Here is a 26,011-nt window from a genome sequence, read left to right as displayed (position 1 = left end):
GCTGTGTTAAACAGGGATTCAAAATGTGTAGGTAAAAGGTTAACTGAAGTTTTGGTTTTTGTTTTTGTTTTTTTAAAATCTACTGGAAAATAGGAAGAAAAGTCAATTCCTTTGGACAAGGTTATTCCTCTTGTCCAGTCTAGAGACAAATGATTTTGAAACGGTTCATATATTATAATTCAAAGTAATTGGTACCAAGAAGACAAATAGCATGTTTTTTAAGAATTTCAAACATTATTTTAAATTAGTTAATCTATGAAACCTTTTTGTTCTAGTCTAATTTCCTTTACTGGAATCATCTTTCTCTACCTAAAATGTAAAACATTCTGAACAGAGGAACTGTGACTTGTTTGTAGATGTCTCTAAGTAATTTATTAACTCTGGACAGAAAGAGACTGATTTAGACTCCACATGCTAGTTACCTGTCTTACACTCTTGTAAAACATAGATGCCTTTCTCTTTCCACTGACTACTGAGGGAACCTGTGTAGGCACATTACACTAGGTGTTTACTTTTCAGGTGTTTAAATTAATAAATGCAGTCTTAAGAAAAAATGGAAGTCTCAGGCTTATATTATTAAATGTAAAAATGCTATCAGTGCTATAAAATAAACATTCACTCTTAGGTTATTACTAGACCTATAGTACATATGAGTTCACAGTAGACATTTCATTTCTAATATTTCTAATACTTCATTTTGTAGTCACTATTTTTCAATAAAAGAACTTTATTTCAATACAATGATTTGTTCTTCTGGTGATAAAATTAATTTTATACCTCATTTTGCAGTTGTATTTAGCTGCCAATGATTCTAGGAGTAGAATTAATTGACACAAATAGTATTAATAAGGGCGATGCAATAAAATAGTAAAAAGGTAACAAGTAAAAAGTTAAAAAGCAAAATAAATCCCTAAAAGCAAAATAAATATTTTGGACACTGATATATCTTGTTAAAGTGGCAGTGGGTACCGAGGAAAAGCACTGGATGTTTTTTACTCAGCAGAAACTGTGAGTAAGTTTGATTTAACTGAGGTGAGAGGCTGCAAATTGATTTCTTGATTCATTTAGGACACAGTCAGAGGTAGCACATAGAAAACCCTGGAGAAAAGAGAGCAACATTATTGTTTCCTTCCTTAATAGGTGTAAAAGGTTGGAACTCTGTCAAGTGGCAGCAAATTCATCTGTGTAAAAGACACTATAAGGTATTTGCCCATCAGACTCGTAGATTGCTTGATGCGAGGCAGAACCATGGGTGACAGCCTGAGCAGTTGCTGATGTCTTACTGCCTCCCACAGCTGGGGGAAGGAGATAACTGGGATTCTGAGCCAGCCCAGCCCTGCTGCCAGTCACATCACCGAGCTCAGGCATGCAGGATACAGCTATGCTGCTGACAAATTGCGAGAGGTTTATTAGTCACAACCTGGTCTGTCTTGCCTGATATTGCTTCCTGAAGTTAACAGTTAGTTAAAGATTGGTTTGAAATTCCTTCACAATTAGTTATAACTCAGTTTAAAAAAAAAATCAAATGTTAAGATGTATATTCCCACATCCCTCTCTAGAGATGAAATGAATTTAAAGAAAACAAGTTTTGAAAAATTAAAATCTTAATCTTTATAGTTTTCACATACAAAACCCACTGCTTTAATTTTTAAACACCAACATATTTATAAACAATGATCATAAAATACCACAGAAACAATTTTCTGTTTTTCTAAAAAAAGATTCATTCAAGTACCTAGCACTGATGACTCTGACTTAAAGATTTTTAGAGGCCATACCTCAACAGTAATTGCTTTATATCTTCAGGACATAAGTTAGGTAGCTATAGACATGTAATGGCAAGTTTGCATACAAGTCTGTAGCTTTTAAACTATTTATCATTTTTAAAAAAATAAATTGCATATACAAATATATAAAAGATAAACAATTTCATAACATGTTCATTAAATTTCATATAAGCTCTTCAGTTTGCAAACACAAGTTGGTGTTCTTCTTTTGGTCATTTATAAAGGCACAACCTGGCTGTACAGGAATAGTCTACCAGTGATGCTAATAATATATTAAAAAAAATCCCTTATAGTGTTGGAAGCTATTTTATACTATGAACTTGTGAACTAATTCTAAAAGCATGCATATATTTAGTTCCTGTTCTGTTATTCAGTAGTCATAATACACTCTAACTCTTCCATTTTTGCATCTGTGATAAAGACAACAAAAATTATTATAATTTCTTTCACTTGTAATTTTCTTGTGGGTTACGATTATAGCAGGGGAATTTTTTTGCCAAGTTTTGCAATTAATCTGCCATTTGCTGATAGCATTATGTAAAATCTGTAGAGTTCAATTTATTCCATTGAACTCAACCCAGTCAAAGACCTCTTTCTATAAAGAGAGTTAAGAAGGATCTTAGTTATCAGATGGATAAAGGGATTAAACTCTATTTTCTATTTTGCATTGTGATATTTATATATCAGTTAGAATATTGTGCTAAAATATAATAAAATTATATTATCTTAAAATTATATTTTTCTTTCAGTTATTTTCATCCCTCTGCTTCTCACACAGAAATAAATGCTGTAGTTTTGGGGATATTGTAGAAGCATTCTAAAGAGAAATGAGCATTTGGATTTAGATGTAGTGGGGTTGGAAGTAGTTCTTAGATATTGTATTAAGTTGCTCAATATACTCAACACTATACAAGAAAAAGCCCTGTGACATGAAGAGATTAACCGTAGACTTCAAAAGAAACTACCTTTACTAAGGAGTTGAAGCCATAAACATGCTGCAAGCATCTCAGTCACCGTCCTACCTTGTCAGACATTTTCCCCCTTCAAACCTTCTCCTCTATTGCACAAGTAGTAAATAACCCAGAAAACAAACAAACAAACAAAAAAAAAAACCCCACAGTTTTTTAGTTTTGGAGTTTATTTCTGAGGGGGTTTGTTTGTTTGTTTGTTTTAGTTTGTTCAACTCATAGCATACAATGTCTCCATTCAAAAAACAAGAACTGTCCAGGCCAGTAAAAGTGTCTGGTGCTAGATAGAAGAGAGAGAAAAGGCAGGCTAAAGTCACGGTGCTATTGAAAAAAGTTGTTAAACTCTAAGCAATAAATTGTAAACTATCCTTTAAGAGGATTGCAGAAGAGCAAGGTAGTCCTCTAAGGGGGTAAAAAGGGGACTCTTACAATTCATTTGCCATTAATCACAAAACTCCCCTGAATTTTCAATGCTGAACAATGTTCTACTGAAAGCCAGTGGAAGTGCTCTTCAAGGTGAAGTACTTTCATTACAGAGGAATTATGTGCACTGTATATTAAATCAGTTGCTGTTTCCACAAAGATGGAGTTGTAAGACTGAACTGCAAGAATCCTGATAACAGATCATACTTTGGTTTAAGGTTGCCTTTTCAAAAACCTTACTTGGTTTCTATTTGATCCTAGCTGCAAGTAGTTCAAAATCCAGTTTTATATTAATATTTGAAAAAAAATCAAATGCTTTGATCCACAGATAAAAATGCCTGCCATCTTTTCCTGTTTAATATGAATCAACTGGATTTGCATGAGATAATTTCTTTCCCATTTCATTCTCTTTCACAGAGAAATATAATCCTTTTTTCTTGGAGGTTGTGTGTGAATGTTTCATGCAATTTTAGTTCTACCTAATCCTTCTTGACACTATTTCAGCAATGAGTAGAATCAACACATTAGATTTATTTGTTACTCTACAGAGTAGAGCTTATTTTAACGTTCAATTAAGAAAACTTGAAGCACTTGTATTTCTTTGTTTGGAAAATGATGCTTTCTCTCCACTGGGGATTTTTTTGTTTTGTTTTCACATTGCTGTGCTAGTTTTCTTAGAATGGATAATGGCCCTGGCCCCTTCCCAGAGAAGGGGATTTCTGTGCTGTGTTTAAGATTCCATAGCACCATGCCAATACCCTATCCCTGTTTCTACTCCTTTGATACTACACAGAGAGGGTGAAATAGTACAATAACATAATCAGCATTAGTGACTTCTATTTTGAGTCATATTTCAGTAACAGGTAAGAAGGTCACAAAAGTAATTTGAAGGAAAATGAGAGTGAATATGTACAGAATTTACTTTCCTGGCTGACAGGCGCTGGCAATAACAGCAAGAACTCAGGACTAAAATATTTTTATTGCTCTTTTGTACATGCTTGTCTGTAGCAAAACCATGAAACCAGGGAGTAATCCCAGTTTCTCCCTTCTTGAATTTTCAGCCAGTTGTCTAAGTACTTTGATTTTGTTTTTTTAAAACAAAGCACTAATGAAATTATGATGCATTATTGAATGAAGTTTTAATCCAAGTTAAGTAAGAACATGTCTGAATTTTGCCAATACCTTGCACAGAAAAAGGCATATGATGTACTTTGTGAAAGCAGTTAAATATATTTCTGTAATTTAGACGCTAGCTTTAAGAGTGGTCTTTTAATTCTGAGTGTCCAGAGGACAGATATTTTCATTAAAATTAATGCTTATGGTTGGAGACTGAAAAGGCTGTAGCACACACAAAGTTCATATGCTCTATAATAACCTTTGAGAGAAAAAAACCAAAAACATATAACCAAAAGAAAACCCAAACCCATATATATATATATATATATATATATATAATGAATTCAGAATTACAGGACAATCTTCTAATAAAAAAACATTTTCCATAAAAAATCTCTAAAAACTCATAATGTGCTGAATAGCAGCGGAGGTTGGAGAAGGAAGATGAGAGGAAACCTATCATCAAGGCAACTGCCTGCGTTATCTCAAAACTCATGAGAACTTCCCACACAAAGCAAAACTTATTTAAAATCACAAAAAAAAAAAACAAAACCAAAACCAAAAAACCCCCAATCTATCATTGTATGAGACAACATAGAAATTTATGACTGTGGCATATCTGTTTCTTGTTTTCTTTCACTTTTGTTAACAATCTTCTTTTTATTTGCCTAAATAGTTTTCCATGTCCTGTTGCCTCTCATGCCATTTATCTACTGTTTGCAAGTCCTGGACAGGAAACTATTAAAGGACCTGAACTGCCTGTAATGATCGGAGATAGCTGGAATGAGTCAAAATAGAAATCCAAGGATAAAATCTAATGGCATGATAAGCTCCCATCCATGGAGAAATATAGATGTCAGTCTGCTCCTTGAATTAAATGTGCAGGGGAAACTTATAGGTTCAATTTCCCATTGAAAGCTGGAATTAGAATTAAAATACAGGAAAAGAATGAAGTAAGGCAACATAGAATAAAGCTGTAGTGGCAATTCCCATTTGAGCTGGTCTTTTCACACTTGCAAGGTTAAAATAAATAACTGGTGTACTCAGGAATCTCATGAAAAAGTAATACAGAATTCATTAATTGAGGGAATTAAATGAAATAGAATTTGTTCTCTAAGACATTTGAAGTTATAGGTAGATATGATGATTAAAATGTCCCTATCTATTTACTAGTGCAATGTTCCCAGAGAATGCTTATTATATCTATAATATTTACCAATGCTATTTAGAGAAGCTGCAATGCAGCTTTACAATTTCAATCTGTCCAGTTCCTAAATGTGGCGTAAAATAGAAGGTGTGGAGAAGGAGGGAAAAATTAAACAGAGAGAAAAAAACCTGTTACTGTTCTCAGAGTTAGTGGGTGATTTTAAATCAAGTTTAAGATTTTCAGTTTGTGATCAAGAAGCTGAGAAGCAGGGAATTGTCTGGACTAAACAAATATATAGTTATTTTTTAATACTTAATTTTTACATCCATCTTGACACCACCCAGCATAACTGTTGACTAGGCCATACTCTTAATCCAAAAGTATGCAGTGACCCTAAGTAAATCATGATGCCCATGACAAAATTATGTAGTTCATAACACATTGTTCCAAAGACTTCTCCTTCAGTCTTGCTGTTCCACATTGTCTTACCTCAGCACTGCTACTGCAAATTATATCTATGGAATGGGAGTAATAACAATTGACTCCAGTCTCATTGTTTTCACTAGATTGTGAAAATCTAAGTATACCATCCTCTCTTTCTGTTAAATCCACATGGCCTTTATGGAATTTAACAGCTAAATTTGGGATTTTTTTTCAAAAAATTCTTAATAAATTAATAACATAACTCATAACCTTTATTAACAGTACTGTTACCATACCCTGGTTTCCTGTTCCTTTTCATTCTCCTTGGCTTTTTAGGGGGCTTACTATCTAACATACAAATACTTTTGAGACAACTTGGGGCAATCAAAGCCCATTTTTCACTAACGAAGGAACTGACATTTATTAAATATATAATCCATCGACTTTATAGACCTAAATAATTTAAGATCATTACTGTCTGCAGGATATGAGTTCTGGCTTATATAAACTAGTGAATTAAGTCTTTGTCCATTGAGTTACTATGGCAACTTCATGGACTTTCCAGTTTCAGTTGGCTTGCAATGAATTAAAGTCAGAAACTCAGGCAGACTCCTGAAAGAAGGGGAATTATGTGGACAAAACTGGCTTTAAAGAAGTGAGATATCCATAGAAACCTATTACAGTAATTTCTTTTGTAAAAACTTATTTGAGGGGGAAATTTAAACATTCTGATTTAGTGAATCATGGTATCTCCAAAAGTTCATGCATATTCGTGTGTTTATATGCGCTAAAGTTATCCACTCAGTTGCACAGGAAGGAAAGAATGCTCTAGAGCCTGATGAAGGAAAGGAAATGTCTATGAAGCAGGCATGTCAATGGCCAGGTCCCAGGCCAAGACGTGGTTTGAAAAGTATCCACTCCTTTCAATGAACTCTGAAGAACAATTTCTTTACTGCACATTTTCATGTGCCACTGTGAAGGGATTAACTTTGAAAAAAGTACCCAAAGTCTTGCACATAACTTTTAGAAAATATGAAGAGGTCTCCTATATCCTACCCTGAAATTTTATTAAAACTTTGCTTTCTGGAGGAAATTCCCCCATGTCTCTCACAAACAGTAATTAATGTAGTGAAGGATGGGAATTACAATCTGTACTTTTTTTTTCCTCCTCTTCTTCATGAGTTGCTGGCGAAATTTACAGAGATATATAGAAGTTACTAAGATAAATTGGTAATGGTCATAGCAGAAACAGTCGTGGTCATATTTTGCCAACTAAACACCACAAATGTCTAATTTTTATAGGTAAGTTTCCAAGACCATATAAATCATACTGATTTTAGAAAATCAATATGGATAATAATATGAAAGTAGTTGTACACATTCAATTTTATCCATATTTCAAATATTTTCATATTTTCATATATCATTTTGTTTGGTGTTGTTTAGCTTCTGGATTGTGTTTTTGGTTTGTGTTTTTTTATAGTTTACCTTGTTATTTTGTGTCTTCATTCAGAAATTTTTCCAGGAAATTAATATTTCACCGTTACGTATTCTTACTTAAAATAAATAAACACACAAATCCTGGAGATGTCAGCTCTTTAAACATGTATCATCTATGGATAAATTGACTATTTGCAAAGACTTCATGTTTCTTAGATCAGCTCCCAAGCCTTCTGTTTCCTGCTCGTTAACAGAGTTATTCACGAATCTTTGAAATCTTCTCAGATTGCTTCTGCCTTCCATGAACTCTGCTCCTTTCTTGACTGCAAAAATTCCTTTGGTAGTACATGTTGGGCCACATTATCATCGAGGTCTGATAACAATGACTTCTATAGTTTTCTTAATCCTTTCAGCACACCACACTAATGTCACAGCATTAACACCAGCCTTTGGTGTTTTTAACTTTATTTTGAAATAACTGGGAGAGTACTTCATACTTAACAGAGTGCTCAGCTACTTTCTATCAAACATGGGGCTCTTGCATTGAATTTTGGCAATTCCTACATATTTCAGATGGAAGGACATAAAACCAAGCAGAAGTAATATTTCTGAATAACTTTAATTGAGCTATACTGGATATATCTATAGATTTTAGCTAAGTAAGATATTAAAACCGGGGAGAAAATTGAAACATGCAACGGACTTGTCTGCTGGTTTCCAAAGCCCTGCTCAACAGCAGCGTGCACTAACCAGAAGGCAAGTTATCCTCTGAATGCCTCCTGTGGACTGAAATGCGCCTGGTTCAGTACAATTTGTACCACTTTCTGATACAGGTCTGACTCCATGTACAGATTCTTCCTTTCTTTCCTAGTCACTGTGTGAAAATCAAGTCTTGCATTTGAAACATCAGACTCTTCCAGTCTCTCGCTTCTTATCACTTACCACTCACCATAATTATTACCCTATTAAAGTCATCCTAGACAGCATTTACTTTTTGTGTTAACTCCTCATGTTTCTGCATCTCTCCTCTACTTGCTTCTTGGCTTAAGAAGCTTCTTCAATTGAAAGAAAAAGTAGGTGATGAAGTTTAAAAATGTTGAGTCTGATTGTGCATTTTAATAATTTTGTAACACATAAAGCATTGAGGATACCTGCTCAGTTGGAGATACGAAATCTAAGGCTACAAAGTACATAAGAGCTCTTGAAATAGGCAAAATTACCCTCTGAATGACTGACAGAGACTCTGGCTCAACAATATAATACAGCACAATTTATTTTTTACAATAGGCTTCTAAGAAGTAAAATATCAAAAGAAATCTGCACAGAGAGGTCTGTTTGAGAGATAACGTTGAGCAGAGAAGCAAAAGAGGCTCACACAGGTAACGAGAGGAGAATGACACACAAAGAGGGAAAAAGCTTGTCTAAAGATGCAATAAATTGTTATTGCAGGTGACCTATAGCAGTGGGGACAGAGCTGACAGGTGAATAGGTAATTCATTAATCTTTTGTGCAAATAGGAAAAGTTTTTAAATGAAGAAAGGGGAAAAAAGTGGGGCGGGACATTCAGTGCCTCAGCTTCTCAGTGAGAAAGAAGGCTTCAATGTAGGCTAGAAAGAGGAAGAATCATATTGTAGTAAGAAAAAAAAAAAGGTTGGAAAAGGAAAGAAATTAATGAAAAGTTTAAAAAATCGGAACAGAAAATATGGAGAAATAAAAAAAGTATTTTGTCAGCTTCAAAGTTATCTGAGCATCTGGGTTTCTTCTATCAAGGTCATTAGTTCAGGAGATAAGTAATCTTGATAACAATAAGAATTAACTGAATTAACATCATTTGAATTTTGGGGGTACTCTGAAGTCTTTAGCTATGTTGAATTTTTAATCCAATTTTTCCACTGTTCTCACACCTTTTTGTTTTTTCTTTTCCCCTCTAAAAAAATGTAATATACTTGAAGAATTACCAGAATGTAAGGACCCAAGATAAAAGTGTGTTGAAAGAGCAGCACGCATGGGTATTCAAGGTACCAAATAATAGCTAGGAACTTTTCAAAGGATATTTCCTACATTGATATAATACTTTACAAAAATCACCCAACAACACAGTGCAACCTGAATTTGACTTTTAAAAAAGCAAGTTTCAACACAGGTTCTGTATGCTGTTCCTGACTTTCTTATTAATGGATTTTTAGTCAAAGTGAATTAATAATTAATAAGAATTTCCAAAGATATCTTAATTTGATTCAAGGTAAGGACTACATTGAATGATAATGAAAGTAGAAACAGTATTTTCACCCTATTATAGGATGAAATATATTGCATGTACCAAGTAGCAAGATAAGAGAAAGTGAATTTTTTTTAATGGATAAGTATGCAAGTAATTGACAAAATGCTCTGAAACGTCAAAAGACAACTTGATCATGAAGAGTGTCAAGACCTAAGTCCCAGATACTATGTAATTTTGATTGTCTTAATTTTTTTTTTTAGCCTGATAATATTATTTTATGTTATGCTATAATACAGAAATATCAGCAAGGTCTAAAGTAACACCTATCCTTTAAAAATAGCTTTTAAGTCAAGAAGGTTTGGAGAATGTAGTACCAATAGCTAGAAAAAGCATCCTATTTTTAGAATTTGCTTCATTTATGACTCTTATAAAAAAATTATTCTATTAAAAAATTGCAGAATTTGCAAACCTGATGGGATTTGTTGGACTATGCGTGGAAAATTTTATTCCACACCTCGAAACTCAACAGAAAGAAACTCTTTTTGAAAATCTTCTACATGAAATTGATTATACAACACCCTTTACGTTTCCTGGATGACCTAATGCTCTGTTCCTATGCTGTTCTGAATACCTCAGTGCCTGAGAAGTGTTGACAAAGTTTAACGGAATCAAATAAGAACTGCATTTTATTGATAAATTTTTTATATATGAGAGATTGAAAAAGGATATCAGCCTTTAACAAAATTGATAGAATGAGTGAAGAAAAGATATGTTCCTGGTAGCATAGAAGAACAGTGAAATGTTAAAATCAGGAGTAAGGGAGAAAAAAGCCTCTGATCATTGAGACCTAAGGAGAACTGAAACTGAGGTTATTCCATTGCACTTTTCCAACTAACTTCCACTATGGTGATGCCTGTAGTGCATGCATATATTCAAGAGACTTTTTCTGCCTGTGAATTTAAATTATACCTTTAAACTGGATAACTGGATTATTTATCAGAACAGATTTTCTAGTTTATAATGGAAACCCTTAATACTGTTAAAATTAATTGTTCCCTGCTTTATTTACCTTATTGTGCTTTATGACTAAACAGAGAACAAATGGAGTTAACGAAAATTAAAAAAAAAACAAAACAAAAAAACAACCTTTCCTTCCTTTTTTTTTTTTTTTAAGTGAAGATAGGGTTTCTTTAACTGCTTTTAAGGTACTGCTTTCTTGAATATTTATTTACTTTACAAATATAAGATTCATCAAAGGTAAACATTAACACTTGATTTAATGTTAATGTTTCCCATTGACATAGACTGCATACTTTCATTTAAGGTGCTTTCTGATTTATCTCATCTTATATGGAAAATTAATTCTAAAACCAAACCCAGCAGTTTAGCAATAGGTCAAATTCTAACAAAGAGCATCCTCTTAAATGAAATGTTGAAGCTTCCTTTTATCTCATGTTTGGAGGAATTAAATCTCCCCCAAAACCATGGCAAAGGTAAATTTGTTGCACTATTAGTTTGAATGTATGCAAAGAATAATTAAGAATGAATGCAATAAAAGGGACCTAAATCCTGAAAAGAGTTTTGGAGCATTTCATGAAGTGTCATCCTGAAAATCATTTGGCAAACAGATTCAAGTGTGAAGCACAGAATGTGGTCCTCTACATCGTTATGCTGACAAGTGGTTCTTCAGTACTGAGTGGTATCCTGCAGAGCCGAAAATGTTCCAGTAGGATTTGCCCAGTGAATCAAACACCTTGTAATTGGATTTGCTACTTTCCTATAATAAAAAGCAAATGCCAGAAGGCAAGAATTTCTGTTTTTACTGTGTACATGTGTTAGTCTTTTAATCAGTAAAATATTTAACCTAAAATGCAAGGGTTTAGTCATAATTTTCTGTAGTGCAAACTATCTTAAAAATAAATAATAGTCTCAGTTGAGTAAACCTACAATTAAAACTAAATATTTACTTATTTTTAGTGTAGAGAGTGCAGTTTACCACACCTACTGGCATAACTGAATCTTTTAGCATCTCAGCATCTGTTTACCAAATCAATTTTTACAGCAGAATATAATTCCTGAAGCTATTGAATGTCTGCAGAAAATGAACATAATTTTTCATACAGTTAAGTCTTAAGGTAAGCATTTCAATTTTTCGTTAGCTAGGAAGCGTCTGGACTGACATAGGAAACAGTTGTATGGCAAAAAGTCTGTATAAAAGGATGAAATATAATCATTAATTTACCAGTGTTTAGACAAGAGACATAGATATTCCTCCTTCATTTTTCTTCCCTACAAGACAGTAAAGTAGGAATATGTGTGTCTAGTCTATGAAACTATTCACCAAATAACTTCATACTTTAGCTAATAACGTGTGGAAAAGCTATGCTTCCAGAAGAAGAGAAGACACCACACCAACCAGGGAAAAATTCTAAGGTTTAATTGCCCCTGGGGAAATCTGCTGCATCTGTGTGACATTCTTGGTGATACCTGCTGGTCCCTTTGGGGGATTTCAGTAGACTCAAAAAAAAAAAAAAAGCCTTAATTTTTCTTTATTAATTTCTGATGTTGCAGATTTAATTTTAATATTATCTGAAAAACAGTAACACAAGCACTCATAGGTGAAGTCTACAAAAATATTGGCTTACCTTTGGCTCTATCCCTACACAGTGTTTACCTTAACGAGCATTTCCAAAGGTCACCTCTGCAAAGCAAAAACTGTCTGACAGAGTCCTACCCACCAGAAGTTTATCCTTACACACGCTCTATGTTGATGGTGGGAAAGGTGTGACTTTTTCTTTGTACCCAGAGATTCTTTAGGTGAGTTGGGTTGTCTTTTCCAGGTTCTGTCTGAAGGAGCAAAGAAATTACAATGAGAAGACTTGGGTCTCCGTCTGCCTTGGGCATGACTGAAATTTTTGAGGCTGCACTTTCATGTCTATGTAATATGATTGATAACAGTGAGTGAAATAATGATTTCATGTTTCCATAATCATGAGAGTCTTTGTTTACAGAGTTACATCAGTGGCAGCAGTCCCCTAAGGGAAATCAAACATAAGAATGCTGAACCATATGCAGAAATATTGAGCTGGTCCCTGTTACATATATCTCCAACAAACTTGAAGATCAGCAACCAGTTCCTCAGTTCTAAAAATACTGGTGGAATAGGGTTGCAAAAGGCAGGAGACTGGCTACTTCATCTTGTATCCTCACAGCCGTCAGGACATAGACATTGTGCAGCCAGTGTTATATACTAAAGTTCAAATGTAATACAATAGCACCAACAGTCGCTGACTTCAATTCATAGAAAGGTTTATTTCTCAGTATTGGTTTACTCATGTGTATTGGTGATTAATATAGTTCCACTAAGGAAATGAGAACTACCAATGGTTGTGGAATGACGTGTAGAACACACAATATGCTACCATATCTTCTATACTACCTCCTTTGGGTTGTAGGTTGAACAAAGAACAGATGTACAATAGGAGTGACAGGATTTCTAGTTGATCTGCTCTACACTGATTAAAATCCATAGACTTAAAGGCACTAATCAACTAAAAAATTCATTTCTCTAAGCTATGTTATCCACTTATAACTGACAGATAATTACTCTGGTAATTCTGTATAATAGTTGGAAAACCTTCCCTAATGACACAATGGCATATTTGCAAAATGAAGAAAATAATATACCATTTACAATGAAGTGAAATTTATCCATGTTTATAATATCTAAGTAATTGATCTCCATGTAAGTGAAGTTCTGGGTGACTAGTGGAGACACATGCAGCCATATTGTGTTAATATGCACTACCAGTCGACATAATTTGGTCAAATGTCACATCAAGATGTGCATTACAGAAGGCACCTCTCAAGGTTAAGTAGAAGCTTTTAAAATAGCTAGTTCTGCAAAAGATTAGCAAGACAATTTTTGAGTTACCTATAATTAGATTGAAGACATTATTACATTTAGGTGTTAGTTCTGATGACCATAGTACAATTAAATTCAGAATACTTGTTAGATGCAGCAGTCAAAATTTAAGAAAGAAAAATGTGTGAAAGACCAGAAAGTCAAAATAGACAAAATTAAAATATTTAGATTCAATAAAAATAATAGCTAAACATAAAATAATATTAAACACTAGAAAAACCATAAAGAGAAGAAATCAGGCAGATAAGCATAAACTGACACGTTTGTGGTAAAGGTGACCTGAGCTACAGCAGGACTGGTATCAATTTTTCCATTCAAAAAAATAATTAATCAGTCAGTTGATCACACAATACTTATGTATGGCACACAGCAACTGTGATTACATTTAGCAAAAATTAAGTTCAAATATCAAAATAAATTCTTGTTAATTTTTTTCCTTCTTCTCATTGTTGTTTTTTATCAAGTTGGTCAAATATTACAGTTACAATAGTATCTTCCAGCTGGAGCTAGATATGCCATATTTATTCCTTAGGAGTTTAGCATGCTTTTTTCTAGTGTCTCCAAATAAAATGCTTAAAAAAACTTGACACTGATTGCAAAAACTCAAATCACAGACAAAATCAATGAAAAAGATAACGCAGAATTTTAACACACTAAACCTGCAAAAATTATTACCTTAATCTGCGTGAAATTCAGCAACAGTAAGAAGCAGCAAGAATAGGATTAGGTCCATTACAGTGCACACTCTGGAAGATTTTATCATTGTTCTGTACAGATTATAAAACAAATATAAACAAACAAACCTCCCCACAAAACATATGTATTAATTACATTAGTTGATATACATATTATTATATATTACTAAGTTTTTGAGAATTCCAGGAGTTATGTAGCCTAGGTGTCTACCATATTGTGCAAAACCTAAACTTGTCAAAGAAAATGAGTCTATATATTGTGTTTTCTGGAAAGAAAATAGAGTAGTAGCACCATAATACTCTAGGATCATCAGTAATCAGCCATATGAAATGCAACCAGGACAAATAGCTGGTAGCAGTACAAATGAGTAAGTCTGTAGTGGAGAAACTGGAAGGTTTCTAACCATTTAAGCTTTTTATAACATGATAGTTTGTAGGGGTTAGCTACAAATACCCTTTCTTCTTTACCCTATTAAGTGAAAATTAAAGATAGCAATATACAAGGGAGACAAATTTAACTACAATCATAACATGGGTGCATGAAACAGAACATGTAACCGAAACAACATCATCATCTTGAGATAAGAAATGTTTCAAAAGATGCATATTAATGAATTAGATTGGCTTACATGAATTTTTCCACTTGTTGTTTGCTTGATGTTATTAAAACAAGCAAAGACAACACCAAATTCCACAAAAGGAATATCTTTCAGTCTGGAATTTTTAGTTCTGTTGAATGCTTTCAAGGACAGAGAGATTTGTTTTCTCAGGAGTCACTGTTTCAAAATTCAAATGTAAATAGGATCAAGTACATATACAAGTCTCTAGTTAAGGAATATGTTACCACATCCCTTGTTAGAATATCTGAGTGTTTTGCCACCTCCTAATTAAAAGGCTTTACTTATATCAAATTATGAGGGGTTTGGTACAAAATTAAGTTTGGTTTTCCTATTCTTCAGCTAACAGAATTGGAACAGAATTTTTCATCATATTCACTGTAATCTGCTGTTTGGGGTGTTTTTAGTGCTTTTGAATGTTGTTGTTTGTCTTCACCTTTAGTCTTTTATTTTCTCCACCAAAAAAATATTTAATGTCCCTGTATCCAAGCAGCAGTATTTTTTAGATTTCTTTCTACTACTTTTCCTGCAATGCTAGGCAGTAACAGGTATTATTTCCAATGGAGAAATAATGTGATTCCAGAACAAACCTAACAAAGGACTCTTCAACTTTGTGCCAAGAAAGTAAATCTTAAGTCTACAAGAAACTCATTATTTTCATTGGGTATGAAAGGAAGATGCTGCTTTAAAAGTTGTCACAACTGAAATTGATACTCTCATTACTGTGTTCTAAGTATCAGTCTTTATTAGTGCAATCCACTGCATGTGTGGAGTGGAGACGTACTTCCTGAAGACTAGGAACAGAAAAGTGGTTTCCATTTCTCTACCTTGGGAAATTATTATTGACAAATCATTTGCTCATGATATATATATATATATATATATATATATATGCTCTGAAAATATATTTGTCCTTTTTTTTTTCAATTAGAGATTATTCTACTAAAAAATGTGTCTATTTGTGCATACCACTATAACAACCAAAATCTCAGTGCTTTTCTGAATCCTCCCTTCTATTGAATATTATAATTGAAACAGAAAGTAAAAGGTCGTTTCATTTACAAAGCCCTTACCAAATGAGTGTAAAACAACAGACAACTGATGGATAGGGAAAGACAAGGAAGAACAAGGGAATAATGAGACAACAGTAGTCATAGTGATTGGCAGTAGACTCAGTACAGAATCATCTTAAACACTGTGAACATTTTCTTTTTTTAATTTAAGTGTGTAACTATGAAATTTAGATTTTTAAGAAAAGACTAGAAATAGAGGAGGAAATAAGAAATTAATTTCTGGATATTTCATGAGAGCCACTTTTGAGAGTTAGCTGCAATCAGTGGAACAGAAAGAAGACGATTATTTCACAAGGGAACAATTGGATTTATAAAGAATGGCAACATGTGTTGGCCAGAGGCCGGAGGCAGTGTCTCGATGCCAAATGAGTAGGAAGATGCTGGAAGTAAACATGCTTTGAAAGGTCCTGAAAGTAAAGGCAAATTGAGTATGTTTGATATAGCAGAAATACATATAGCTCTCATTTCCATTACATAGCTTAATGTTTTTTACAGAAATTTGCCTACTGTCTGTATTTTCAAGTCAAAGTCTTTTTATACACTAACAGTGTACAACATGTCCAAATCTAAAAATGTTTATTCATACTCATTTTTTCTGAGATATGATGCTTGAATTCATATAACATGGGCTATTAATATAAATTAATAAAAAGAAGACACAAAAATAGACCAAAATACTAATTGTATTCTTTATGTTGTTCATATCTAACTGCTGAACACATTGCAAAAAAGGTGGACAACAACAGACCTGTGTAGCCTTATTTTGTACCCTCGCTACGTTGCTGTGTATACATGGTGTCTTCAGATGAATTTGATAACGGCTGTTTGACATTCACTCTGCGTGAAATACTGCCCCACAAGTCTGAAATACCTTGTTGGACAATGTGGGCAATGTCACAAAAAGCATCTAAAATAACAACAAAATGGTAGCCAGAAGTATTTTCTATGGCCCAGACTGAACACCTGTCTCTTCATATTGAATATTGAAGTAACTTTTTTTATGATTCCTCAGAAAGGCCTCTTTGATTGTTCAGCTTTCATTGCTTGATTTGTCTGTCCTTTGGTATGTGCTGCAATAAAATGAATGTTCATTTTCAAGGTTAGTTTCTGTGAAGATTACTGCTTAGCGTTAAGTACCCTCGTTGCATAGAGCCTCTCCAAGGTCTTTAGGCCTTTTAAGCCTCACTCAAGCTTTATTTCAGAGCCAAGTCGAACTTTGTTGGCCTTGTTTTCCATGTCACAAATATTATTCTTTCAGCTATAGGAAAATAGGCAGTTTTCCATGGGAAACTGAAACTAGAGAATACCCAAGTCACATTCCTTCTATTTAAGTCTCATTTTGTACTGTAACAGCTTTACAGTCCAAAACCAAAAAACATTAATAAATTGGAAGGTACACTTTAGCATCTATGGTTCTATATGACTTTACTATTAGAACTTCCTTATCTTTTCTCTCTCTCTCTCCACATATATATATATTCAGATTACTTTTTAACAAGTCTTTTTAAACAATTATGATGTTTCCCTTTGGATAAGGATTGGTATTTATAACATTATTATTTAAGTCATTAACTTAAAATACATGCATTGTATTTTATCCTGGACAACTAGACTTCTGGATTTTTCAGCCCTAAGGAAAATACATCCAAATATTTATTTCCAGTGACTGGGTTATGATCAATTCATAAATCAGACTGTTCTTGCATAGAAAATATTTATCTTTAAGGCTAAAACCTTGAAAAGAATGGCTAATGTCATTGCCAAATAGGGTTTTAAGACTTGAAATGTGTGTGGTAAGTATTTTTAAAATTTTCCTTTTTTCCTCATGTAAGATGGTTATTCTTAACTGAACACTGTATTACACTTAAAATTCAGAGTTTCCTTTATTCTGCCAAAAATCACTGAAAAGTCAGTAACAGCTTATGATTTGTGAAAAGCCTTCATTTTTCTGAAAGTGTGTTTTATGCCTATGAAACTAGCTGCAGAAACCTACATCTTTCAAGATGCATTTGCCCTTTGACTGCTTAATTATAGCCAATAATGTCAGAGGTGGTAAAATCAGTTAAGACAATTTCTATCAGCCAGGAAGGAGAGGTGTAGATTTTTGCTCCTTCTTAATGATGCCCTACCACTTTGGGCATTTTTGCAGGCATTTTGTTGAGCTGGGAAAGTGGGTAAGAAGAGGTTAAACAAATATCTGCACCACTCTGTTTCAGCTGCCAGACATCAGGACCTCTAAGGCTAGATGTTCACCCTTCAGGCAGTTCTGTGACTGCAGCTCAAAATGAACCCTGCCTAACCAGAAGCATACAATTATTCCAATCAAATTATTCCTGGGCTACACAATAAAATTACCCAGCTTAATTTGAAAGATGATTTAATTGAAGGATGATTTTCCTTTTTTTTTTTTTTGCATACAAACTCCCTGTATAGGATATTCATAAAGAAAAGTTGAGCACTTGACTTTCATGCCAGAATATCTATTTTAAACAGAAATAGACTTTGTTTCAACTCTTTCCTTTTAGGGAGAGGAGGAGGTTTTAACACTGCAAATCAGCTCTTATATTAGCACAGAATAAATATATAAAAGTGGAAAGACAAAAGTGATGCTTTGTCAATTATTTTTATTTTTTTTCCTCTTTCACAGATTAAAATTGATTGAAAGAAGATTTCAGCATGAATTTCTCTGCATTGATATCTCTCATGGCGATGCTGGTTCAACTTTGGCCTTACTCCCTTAGCATGCAGAACCACAGTGCTCAAAACACAGATCTATCTTTCACGGCAGTTCGAAGAGTGAAACGTGGCTGGCTATGGGAGCCACTTTTTGCAACTGAGGAACAGATTTCACTGGATCCTCTTTATATTGGACAGGTATGATAAGTAATGATTCAAGGACAGTACAAGGTTAGCTTTAGCGTGCTGATTAGCAGCTTCTGCCATGACTTGGAAGACCAAACATCTCCAGTGACCTGGAAATAGCAAGAAAGGTAGAAACTGGAGATCAGGAAGCTGTAATTAGGCATTACTACATCTCTCCTTTCCTGTGACCCTACTGAGGGTCAGAGAACTCCAAGGGTTGGAGGTCATGGTAGTACCAAGGACCTTCCTCCACCTAGGTTGCAGTCAAGGAAATTTCACATTCAGTCTGTTACTGAAACTAGTTCTATACACAGTAGATGAAGGTATAAAACTGAAAAGTTCTTTTTTTTTTTTTTACTTATGAATGAAAGTTAAGGACTCATTTATCAACATCTGGCAATTTGCTTGTGCTATTTTTGGCATTGCATCAGAGTAGCCATACTGAGCGTAGTGTAGTTTACAAACAGTATTTAGCATGATTTTCTATTACACTAAGTAGCAGCTGATTTACCCGTCATTAATTTTTAATGAAGCCGATTAATATTAAGTCCTTTTACCACTGAGAAACTACAGGAATCTGCATGGTTCATTAGATTAACACAGGTTTAGCACAACAAGCAATTATTTTTCACCCTCCTTTAAAAATGTGCTTTAAGATAATTGTCTTAATGAGGCTTTATCTGCCCCTTTTCTTCTCTTTCTGTTTATCATTATTATATTTATTATTATTATTTATTTTTGTGTGATAGAAATAACTGTAATCTTGAGATCTAGTTTTCTTTTCTTTAAGGCCTTTTCTAGATGAATGAACCAAAAAAAGTTTAACTGCTAATTAACTAGTACTAAAATTTAATTGGGCCCAAAGGGTGAAGTGTTCAAAATTCATTAATTACTTTTTCCCAGCCCCTTCGAAGTAACTACAATGGAAATGTGATGTCTCACTTCTGAAAGAACAAGTTCAGACAGGCTGTATATTTTTTTTGACCGTTATTACTCTTACAATGCTTCAAAAATAGTTTCCTGCAAAGAAACTTCATAAATATTATGTGTTTTCATGATCTCACCTTTCTATTTCTCACAGGTAAACTGGGAATTTTATCGAAGATTATCATTAGTTTGTTGCAGTGTTACCATTGTCTAGTGAGACATATTTACTTGTGTCTTTTTATTGAGTATAATATACTCTGCTTTCAGCAAATTAAGTGGTAGTCTATGATCAACACATGAATTTTTAATAATTAAGGACCTGAAGAAAACTACATCAATGAAAATACACATATAGAGAATCTCCACTTTCAAGTCGCTATTCCATATAAAATTCCTTTCACAGTCAGAACTAAATATTCAAATTTCATTTAACATAGACTCATGACTCCTTTTCTATTATCAATCTTAAGAAAAGTAAATGTGTCCATTGGCACTGCAATGGTAGATATTTGAGAGCAAGTACGAAAATTCTTGTTCTCACTTCTCGTTTACAATGAGAAGACCATTTATTTTGTTGTGCTTAGCCTAAAAAACCCAAGTAAACTGAGAAACTTTAGTATACTTTCTCAACAAATGTCATCTATAAGAGAGTCTCATTTTATATGTTCAAGATCATGAAATCTTTTGTGGATAAATGATTCTGAGTGAAGTTGCTTAACACAGGTTATGTCTAAGCAGCCAGTCCAAGTTATGCTTCCAGAATCTAAGGGTTTTATGCACTCTGTGGTCACATCTGAAACCCGTGTTAGTTTAAAGATCTAGATATACATCACCTGTCCTGTGCCCTGCAGTTCATAACAAGGAAACCAAGTTTTATCAACAACAAGTAATGTGTGTTGTCCCTTAGCCAGATGCCAATTTCGATGGTGTTAAAATGAGTTTGACCAGACCATTTTTTGCACATAACTACTTATGTTGAAAATATTTGACTTCAAGTTGTTCATATTTTAAATTATTCTAAAGTCCCTAGACTTGAAAATTCTCTTTTGTACTGTCAAGGATAATTAACTCTGCATATTTTAGGTCTTAAATACTTTGAGAGAACTCAGAGCAGGGACTCAAAACTGTTCCTCATATCCCAGAGTGTCCCCATCACATTGTTTTGTTCCAAAGAAAGGTTAAAATTATTTTTGCAACTTCAGAAGTCATTAGAAAATATTTGAGTAGATCCAATAGCGAAACAGGCCCTTTACACCCCGTAGTTACTTCTTTCCCATACTGTGTCCTCGTATCCTACATTGACCTGTAGAGTCAATAAGCATGAAACAAAACAGTGAGATAATTGAAGTCAATGGTTAGGCATATTATTTGCATTTCAAACCTGTTACTTCGTAAGAGAAGCAAATTGAATAATTTTATTTTTTTTTAGCTTTGCATTTTTCAATTATTATCCAGGCTCTTAGAGAATTTGACATTTTTTATTCTAAAAACAAAATAAATAGAGAAAAATAGAGAATTAATGTTACAATAGAAATTGCTGGTCCCATAAAATTCAACTGTGGATGCTTGACATGTTAAGAAGTTAAGTTACTGCTATTTAAAAGGTTCTATTATATATTGCTAACATTAACAGGGCATGAACAAATGTAGCTGGACCACAATTGTCTCCAAGGCTCAGCTTCATCAAAGGAATTATCATCATAAAGTTCAACTTAGCAAGACAACAGAGGATGTAGATCATCCTGGAAGGAAATGGAAAATGTCTATCAATTTATTTCAGAATAAATAATATAGACTTACACAAGAGAATGGCTTTTCACCTCTTTAATATTTCAACAGTAATAGAACATCACTGTTGCTCACATTTGCACTTAGTATTGCTGAGTACAGAGGAAAAAAAATATGTAAAACTTACAAAGTACACTTGCCATTTGCAATAATAAAAATTTTAGATAATGTTTAATGGCCTTTACCTTGTTTTCAGCAGAGTTGTATGGGAGCTGATAAAGCAATGAACTAAAGTGGGTACTTACATTCATTTCCTTCATTTCAAAGAAACTGAAGCATCTCTTTTCAGGTTTATCATGCACTCATAAGTCTGTTATATAAATACTTTAAAATTAAATACTTTATTATACTTTAAAATGTCTGGCTGAAAATGTGACAATATCTTCTTTTAAATATTAGTATCTAAGAAGGCTCATTAGTGACAGGGTTCACTGTAGAATGAAAACAAAGGCTCAAATGAATAGTTCAAAAACTTATTCCTCCTAAAGTGTGACTTATTTTTCTGTTTTGTACTTTCAGCTGAAATCAGATTTAGACAAGCAGGATGGCAACCTAAAATACGTTTTGACTGGGGAGGGAGCTGGAAGCATTTTTGTCATCGATGAATATAACGGCAAAATTTATGTGACACAAAAGCTGGATCGAGAAAAAAAACCTTTTTACAGTCTAAGAGCACAAGCAATAAACAGGAGCACTCAACTTCCTGTTGAACCCGAATCAGAATTTATTATCAAGGTTAGAGATGTCAATGACCATGAACCACAGTTCTTGGATGGGCCTTATGTGGCTGCTGTTCCAGAGATGTCACCTGAAGGTATTATTTCCTGATTTTTTTTCTAGATAGTTGCATGGATACAAAATCTTAATAACATATATTACAGACTGCTTCTCAGTGAGATGAAAGTAAACTCTTTTACAGTTTTGGAAAAGGTTATAAATATTTCTATTTAACATCCTTGTTTTTAAATATTTATTTTGTATTTGTTTAAAAATACAGCATTACAAGTAAAAATAGGTAGAGTACTGAAGCCAGTTGCAAAGGAGATGTGATGACCACCCTCACTCTCTGTATGTTGCCTATTTATGTACACTGCCAAGCCTCTTTCCTATCAGTCAGCTTCTTCTTGTTTGGATTAGATCATGTGCAATGAAGGACTAACCTTCCGTTTTCCTAAGCACATGAATTATAATTTTCCTGTCAAGAGGAACAACTCAATCCCTACGCTTCTTCTTTCCCCCTTCCAAATAATCCAACAGACCTGTACTAGGATCTGCCATGTATCTGGAAACTTACTTCGGCATATACAAAGCAAAGTTAACATCTGACAAATATAACTGTATATATACATCTATGTGTACATACACATATGGATACATAATAAATGTACACATACATTTAAAGCCTTCAGGTCCCCCAAAGTGTGAATACAGCAGACATAAACAAGCATGTTATAGATGCTATCTCCAAGCAACTGTCTTAAAAATCAAAAGAAAACTAGATTCTTTAATCCTTACAGAAAGAATCCCAATAATCTCTTTAATTCATACCCCTACTGCTTTTGATTATTTTTATTTGCAATTGATATTGAACAGAAATTATTGTGCTACTTTAAATAGTATGAATTAATGAGGTCATTAATGTAATAGCATCAGTGATCATAAAAGGTACTAAAAACTATGTTTCATTAAGTATTACCTGTTCAACTTTTAGGGCAGAATCAGTGAATCTTTCCCAGTGAACCATAAACTTAATGTTCTTTTGCCAGCCAGAATAGCAGTTGCAAGAAAGAGATATTCATGTCTGGTGTTTAATCAAAAGTAGGGTTAGTACCCTAATTTCTACCAGGAAGCAGCAGCTCAGCATCACTACTGATAGCTACAAAACACCTCCATTTAATCAGTTTACTTGCTAGTCACACTGCTTATACCAACTTCTGCCAGGGAAATCACTTGTGATTGTTTCTTCACTGCCACCTTTTTCTGTGCAGGCAGACTTACAGACTTAGTTTGCATCTGAGCTCTCTGTCAAATAACTTTTTCTAATCAGTTTCTTGTTCAGAGGGTTCTTCTAGGCTTTGCATCTTGTTCATTTACTCAAGTTTGGAGATGAGAGGACAGATGTCTTGTAAACAATCTTTTTATTTTTATTTTTTATGTGCTCATAGTAAAAATACTGATAGTTCATTGCCTAGAATTTTCTGGGATTACACGGTTGTAGGACTTCGATGACTCCTTTTTTTTTTCCCTTGTGGGAAAACATTGTTTATAGGGCACACAGTCTCTTACAAAATGTTGGGTTTTTTTAAATAGCTGGTGATTAAGGGTGGTTTCATTTATACTCACAGAGACTTGCAACCATTCACATAAGAGTATGAACAACTGACTTATAAATTTCTTCTATTTTATCTTTCTGTCTTAATGAGAGCTATATGGGAAAAAAAAAGAAAAGAAAAGTAGTCAGGTAGGGCAGTACATAGGGACAAAACAACAATGTAACCTTTTCCCATATGCCTCTGTTTCTCACCAGAAACCATTAATAAGCAGTTGACAAATGAGAAGTTTTACTCTCTACTCCCTTGAATTTACTATAAACAGATAACCTAAAAGTGAAAGGCTCAGCTGTCTTTATCCACCCTCCTGTGTCATCTATTATATATTTAAATTCCTAAAATACTACATCACTATAGAATAAGATTAATTAAGCTACAGAAAACTTAACCTACTTTGTGATATTCTTGTAATATTATAAATAAAAAATATTCTAGTGAAAAGTAGAAATATAGGAAATGAAAAAAAAAAGTTAAAAAATCAGAAGTAACACCGTCTCCCATTTATCAGAATGGGTGAAAAATGAAGATCTCAGAGTGCCTCCTCTCTCAGACACAGACTGCCTGAAATAGTACACTCACAGATACACAATCATCCGGCGTATGATATGGGAATCCAGGTCATCCTATGGATTTTGAAATGTTTTCTACATTGCTTCTTCCATGCCTGACCTCTTTAGCACCAATACCATAGCTATTTCAGAGATCATTCTTTCACCTGTTTCTTCCATGTAGACACTACTGGAATACAAATATGTATATCTGGAATACACAATGTAAGTGGAGTGTATACCTTGACAGTGGTCAGCTCCAACACATGAAACAGCTGAGCTGCACAGCACGAGTACTTCTATAGACTCGCTTACCCTGCTTCTCAAAAGGTAGGGACTGCACTACTGAGGTAAAACCTGTTTCAGTGCACATCCTAAACCAACCTTACAAGGAAATGTATAACCTCCCAGCAGACAGAAAGAGTAATCAGCCAAAATTTGCAGCACCGATACCATAGCAGTTCATTGTTATCAGTGCTTTTCTCCCAGTAAACTAGAACATACTCTTGCATAATAAGGGATGAAGAACAGAATTAGTTTAAGTGATTCAGTGCAACAGAGAGCCTTACCCTTTACTCTGTTTCAGAGTTCTCTAGCATTGGCTCTGCTCACTGATGCTAGATCTAGTAATTTCCTCACAGAAAACACTCTCAGGAAGTGTGGTCATAATTTTGGAAAGCAGGTCATTGCCAGTGAAAATTTTGTCTGGAACTAAGAAAGAGAGGAGAGAATAATTCAGAGTTGACCACTTGCCTCAGAGAACCATAGTAAAATCAGAAGATAGGGACAGATAATTTTGCCTGCAGTTAGTTACAAATATCACTATATATACTAATGTGCCAGTAAATTAGAATATATTTTAATCCTTTATTAGCTCTCTTTTATCTTCAGTACTAAATTTTATTAGGGTTTTAAAGGCAAGTGTCACAGTAAATGAAATGCATGTCAGCAAATGGACTCTCTTCTGAGAACACAGGTCTGTGCTCTTCCCTCAGGCACTTGGTACGATTTTACTTAAAGTGTCTTCCATATAGCTGTTAAACTTGTACAAATGCAGTATATCTGATGGAGTGGTTAAGAGTCAGATGCAATAATCTATCAGTACCTAATGTCCTTACAGATTTCAAGCTCTAGTTAGAAAAATGAATAACTATTTACCATATGAGGGCCTCATAGCATACCTAATGGGTTGCCCCATATAAATGGCACTACTCTGTTTTACCCAAAATAGGTAAAATCAAGCCTGAAGAGATAAAAATTAGTAGTTTGCCTTAAATAAAGCTAATTAAAAGTTCAGTTGTGAATTATGTCCTGTCATGCTTACAATGTTAGGAGTAAGGGTTTAGGGGGTTTCTTGTTTGTTTTTATTTTGTGCGTGTGTATTTATATGTTAATTGATTGGTTTAAGATATGATTTGTATCTGTATTTTCTCATAACCACGTACTTACAAATAATGGCTTCTGAGAGTTTTTGAGTACAGAATATTAACATTGCAATTTCTGTTTCTCAAATAAAAATGATAAACATTATTCCATTCAATAAATAGGTTGGGTTGGTTTCTGGTTGTTTCTTTGTTTGTGGGGCTTTTTTTGGGTTTTGTTTTTCTTTGTTTCTTTGCTTTGTTTTGTTGGGCATTTTGTTTAGGGTTTTTTTTCTTTTTTGGTTGGTGGGTTTGTTTTGGTGGTTGTTTTTCTTTTTCTGACTGTTAAATGTATAAAAA

At 33.8% G+C, this 26,011-nt stretch overlaps 1 protein-coding gene across 7 annotated transcripts in view; it reads left to right on the top strand.

Annotated features, from left to right (window-relative positions):
• LOC116798261 (cadherin-19-like) overlaps positions 1-26,011 on the top strand; it is a 120,092-nt gene that overhangs the window by 55,171 nt on the left and 38,910 nt on the right. For 5 of the 7 annotated variants that reach the window (XR_004360868.1, XM_032710534.1, XM_032710543.1 and 2 more), the window contains 2 exons: positions 18,483-18,709; positions 21,932-22,226. Coding sequence is in view for 5 of the 7 variants with exons in the window: in XM_032710534.1 (XP_032566425.1) it covers positions 18,512-18,709; positions 21,932-22,226 (493 nt within the window). In the remaining 2 variants the exon portion in view is untranslated. Of the gene's footprint in view, positions 1-18,482; positions 18,710-21,931; positions 22,227-24,547; positions 24,621-26,011 lie in introns of those variants that run through there. The other 2 variants (XM_032710569.1, XM_032710579.1) reach the window with 2 other exon arrangements.

Source organism: Chiroxiphia lanceolata, chromosome 1, assembly GCF_009829145.1.
Source record: "Chiroxiphia lanceolata isolate bChiLan1 chromosome 1, bChiLan1.pri, whole genome shotgun sequence".
NCBI lineage: Eukaryota > Metazoa > Chordata > Aves > Passeriformes > Pipridae > Chiroxiphia > Chiroxiphia lanceolata.
Note: the sequence above shows the minus strand (reverse complement) of the source record. Positions and strands in the feature narration are given on the sequence as shown.